The sequence below is a fragment of the Fonticula alba genome (assembly GCF_000388065.1).
Source record: "Fonticula alba strain ATCC 38817 unplaced genomic scaffold supercont2.4, whole genome shotgun sequence".
NCBI lineage: Eukaryota > Rotosphaerida > Fonticulaceae > Fonticula > Fonticula alba.
Window position 1 is genome coordinate 1,700,824 of NW_009242974.1, and position 3,347 is coordinate 1,704,170.

The 3,347-nt window shown below is 70.0% G+C and overlaps 1 protein-coding gene across 1 annotated transcript in view; it reads left to right on the forward strand.

Moving 5' to 3' along the window:
• Positions 1–826: 826 nt before the first annotated feature.
• The window catches only part of H696_02901 (hypothetical protein), a gene marked incomplete at its 5' end in the record, with an annotated part of 5,903 nt that continues 3,382 nt past the window's right edge, over positions 827–3,347 (forward strand). The window contains 5 exons of the mRNA XM_009496796.1: positions 827–1,967; positions 2,132–2,284; positions 2,629–2,718; positions 2,860–2,955; positions 3,129–3,259. Of these exons, the coding sequence (XP_009495071.1) occupies positions 827–1,967; positions 2,132–2,284; positions 2,629–2,718; positions 2,860–2,955; positions 3,129–3,259 (1,611 nt within the window). The remainder of the gene's footprint in view (positions 1,968–2,131; positions 2,285–2,628; positions 2,719–2,859; positions 2,956–3,128; positions 3,260–3,347) is intronic.

The following is a 3,347-nucleotide window of genomic DNA, read 5'->3' on the forward strand; positions in this document are numbered from 1 at the left end:
CATGGGCAATTGCCCGGGCCCGGGGGGCTCCGGCCGCCCGCGGGCCGTTCCCCCCCCAGGCCGGTTGTCCGGATCTCGAAGCTCAGTCTGCCACACGACACCCGGCCTGCCCTTGGCATCGGCCGATCGCGCATTTCGCCCCCCCCCCCCCCCCCCGCCTCGGGCCGGTCCCCAACATCCCATATTATCGCCCTGCCGGCAGGGGGCGTTCGCAAACTGGAGGGACGACCGATGGGCACATGTGCGTGTGAGAGAGGAGGCCGATGGCCGGGAAAGAGCACACACCAGCCCAGCCAGCCCGAGGTGGAAGTGGGACTCATGCGAGCCGGGGTTTATTGGCCGGCGCGGTGCCAGGCCCCGGGCCCTCGGCCCGGGGAGGGGCGCCATACCCCCACGTCTCCCCCCTTGTCGCTCGTTCGCTTGCCCCCCCCCCCCCGCCCCTCCCTCTGCTTGCTCCCGCTCGTCGGCTCGATCCTCTGCGCACCTCTCTCCCCTTGCCCTTCTTGCCTTCGTCGGCCTGTGCCAGATCGCTCCCGGAGCCTGTCCCTGCCCGCCTCCCGCCGTTGCTCATGCTCACGGGAGCGTCTGCCACTGTCCGCCGCTGCCGTTGTGCCCGCCGCCGCTGCCACCGCACATCCCTTGTGCTGGACTGAAGACCCGGGTGCATCCCCCCCTCCCCCCTCTCCCGGGGTCTCTTTTTACCCTCACACCCACCCACATAGACACCTGCACGGACAAGTGTACACCGGCGTCCACGTGCAACGGAACACATACGCCCACCCACCCACCCACCCACCGACCCACCCACCCACCCACACACACACCCATGTCCTCGTCGGTCCTGCTGGCCCGGCCGCGAGTGGACACCAGTCCACCGGCCCCCCCGGCACCGGGGGAGCCCACCGCCCGCAGCCCCTTCCCCTCGCGCAGCCCCCTCACAGACCTGGAGCCCATGACGCCAGCCATCGAGAGCCCGGCGGCAGGGCAGTTCCTTCCCCGGCACTCGGGCAATGCAAGCCACTCCCCCGACTCGTGGGGGCCCTTCCTGCGGGAGTGTCACCAGCTGATCGAGGATGTGGTTCTCTGCGTGTCGCACCACTCGCCGCGGTTTTGGCTGCGCACCATCTTCCGAAGCAGCGACACTGATGGCGGTCCCGGAGCGCGGGACCCGGGCTCAGCCTCCGCCGGGAGCGCCCTGCCGCCGGAGCATGGGGCCTTCTCACGGAGCATGCTGCTTGCGCCGATGGCCGCCGGCAAGCGCGCCGACCCGACAGCGCGTGGCACGTCCCCGGGGCCGGCGGCCGGGCCAGGCGCCGGCGGCCCCCGGCCCGGGACCTCCTGCATGCAGCTCACCCGCACGACGGACACCGATCCGGACACCGATGCCGAGCAGGAGTTCTACCTCCGAGAGATGCTCACCCGGACCATGTCCATGGAGGAGATCTCCCAGCTGCTGGGCCGGCAGCCGGTCAGGCTGGGCGGCCTCTCGACTGCCGCCGGCCCTGCCGGGCCCGCCGGCCCTGCGGCTGCCAATGCGCCATCCTCCCCGGCCCCGGGGCCGGGGCCTGACCCGGACGATGTGGACCCCTCGTGGGCCTTCTTCAATGCGCAGCGTCTGCTGCCGGCCTATGTGCCCAGTCCCCTGCCACGGCCAAGCCAGTCGGCCGTGTGGCTGGCCCCGCACTCGGATCGCCGGCATCTGCAATCGCGCACCGTGTGCTCGTTGTTGACGCCGGTGGTCGGGGCCATCGCCGGGCCGGAGCCGGCCGGCGCCGCGGCTATGGCGGTGTCCGAGTCGCCGGCACCGATGGTCGACTCGGCCAGCCTCAAGTCCTCGGGCCGGCTCTTTCGGCCGGCGGCCCTCCTTTCCGGCCTCTCGGCGCGCGATCTCTTCGAGACCGATGCCCACGAGCAGGACCGTGCCGGTGGCCTGTCCGTGTCCATCGACACCCGCCACACGGAGACCCGTGCGTTTTTGCCCATGCCATCGCTGCATCTTCCTTCCCCTCGGGCTCGGCCATTGTGTGGGGCTGCTCTGGCCGTTGCTCTCCGGCTGACCCTGTGCCCGAACATCTTCCCTTCTCCTTCCCTCCCCCCCCCCCGCTTGCCCTCGCCCCGGGTCCGACAATAGGAGTCCGAACGCAGGCAGCCAACCTGGCCTTCTCCTTTGCCCTGCGCGGCCTGGCCGAGTACGATCGTCTGGCCCGAACCGACTACCGGCCGGCAGGCTCACCGGCCGGGCGTGCGGCGGAGTCCTTGGCCCTCCGGGAACTTAACCTCTATGGTGCGTGGCGCAATTCGCCCGAGGGTGTCGGGGAATGGCCTGCATGCTGGGTTGTTTGTGTGGGCCTCCAAATCCGGCTCTTCGTAGCCCCCAGTCATGGGGGTTGCGCGAGCACCCTCCTCCCTCTCGGGGAGCCGGGAGGCGAAGCAAAAGGGGGAACCCCAAGGGCTGGACTTGCTTCTCTGACACTGACCTTCCCTGCGGGCTCTCCTCCTCGTTCCCCCCACCCCTCCCCCCCCCCGCGCCCCCCCCCCCCCCCCCCCCCCCCCGTCCCCCGCCTCTCTCTCTCTCTCTCTCTCTCTCTCTCTCTGGACATGTACATGTGGACTGGGGCACACCCACAGCCAACAGCGTCTTTTGGACTGGTGACGCACATAGCACGGTCATCGAGTCCCTCTCTCACGCACAGGGGCTGACGGCCTTCCGACTGACCGGTACACGCTCCCCCATCCTGTTGCCATTCTGTCCTCCCCCGTGATGCCCTAACATGGATGTGCCCCCCTCCCCCTCCCCGCCGCCCCGCACTCCTGCTGCCTGGTGCTTGCTGGCCCTCGTTCCGCCGGCCGATCGGTCAGACATCGCCGCTCGGACAGCCCCTCAGCGCATGAGCTCCCTCTTCTCCCTGCTCAGCTCTGGCGCAGGGCACTCCCTCACCGAGCTTTCCCTTTGCCGTGCGTCTGTCGCTGCTGCTTCCCCCATGTGCCTGACCTTGCTCGACCGTCTACCGGTACCGAGCAACTTCGATCGCGTTGGGTTTATTTCGCCCCCCCCCCCCTCCCCTTCTCCCGCGGGCCCCTAACCTCCTGTCCACGCTCCTCCTGCATCTGCGAATGCACTCCCACAGGAATTGGCTTCTCCAGCAGCGACATTCGCCGGCTCTGCCAGATCACCTCATCACTGTTCAGCCTACGGTCGCTCTCACTCTCACGTGCGCATGTGGCTTCCTTGCTCCTGCTCGGGCCCATCGGCCCTGATGTACCTGCATCTGACCCATCCCGCTCGGACCCCCCCCCCCCCCCCCCCCCCCCCCCCCCCCCCCCCCCCCCCCCCCCCCCCCCCCCCC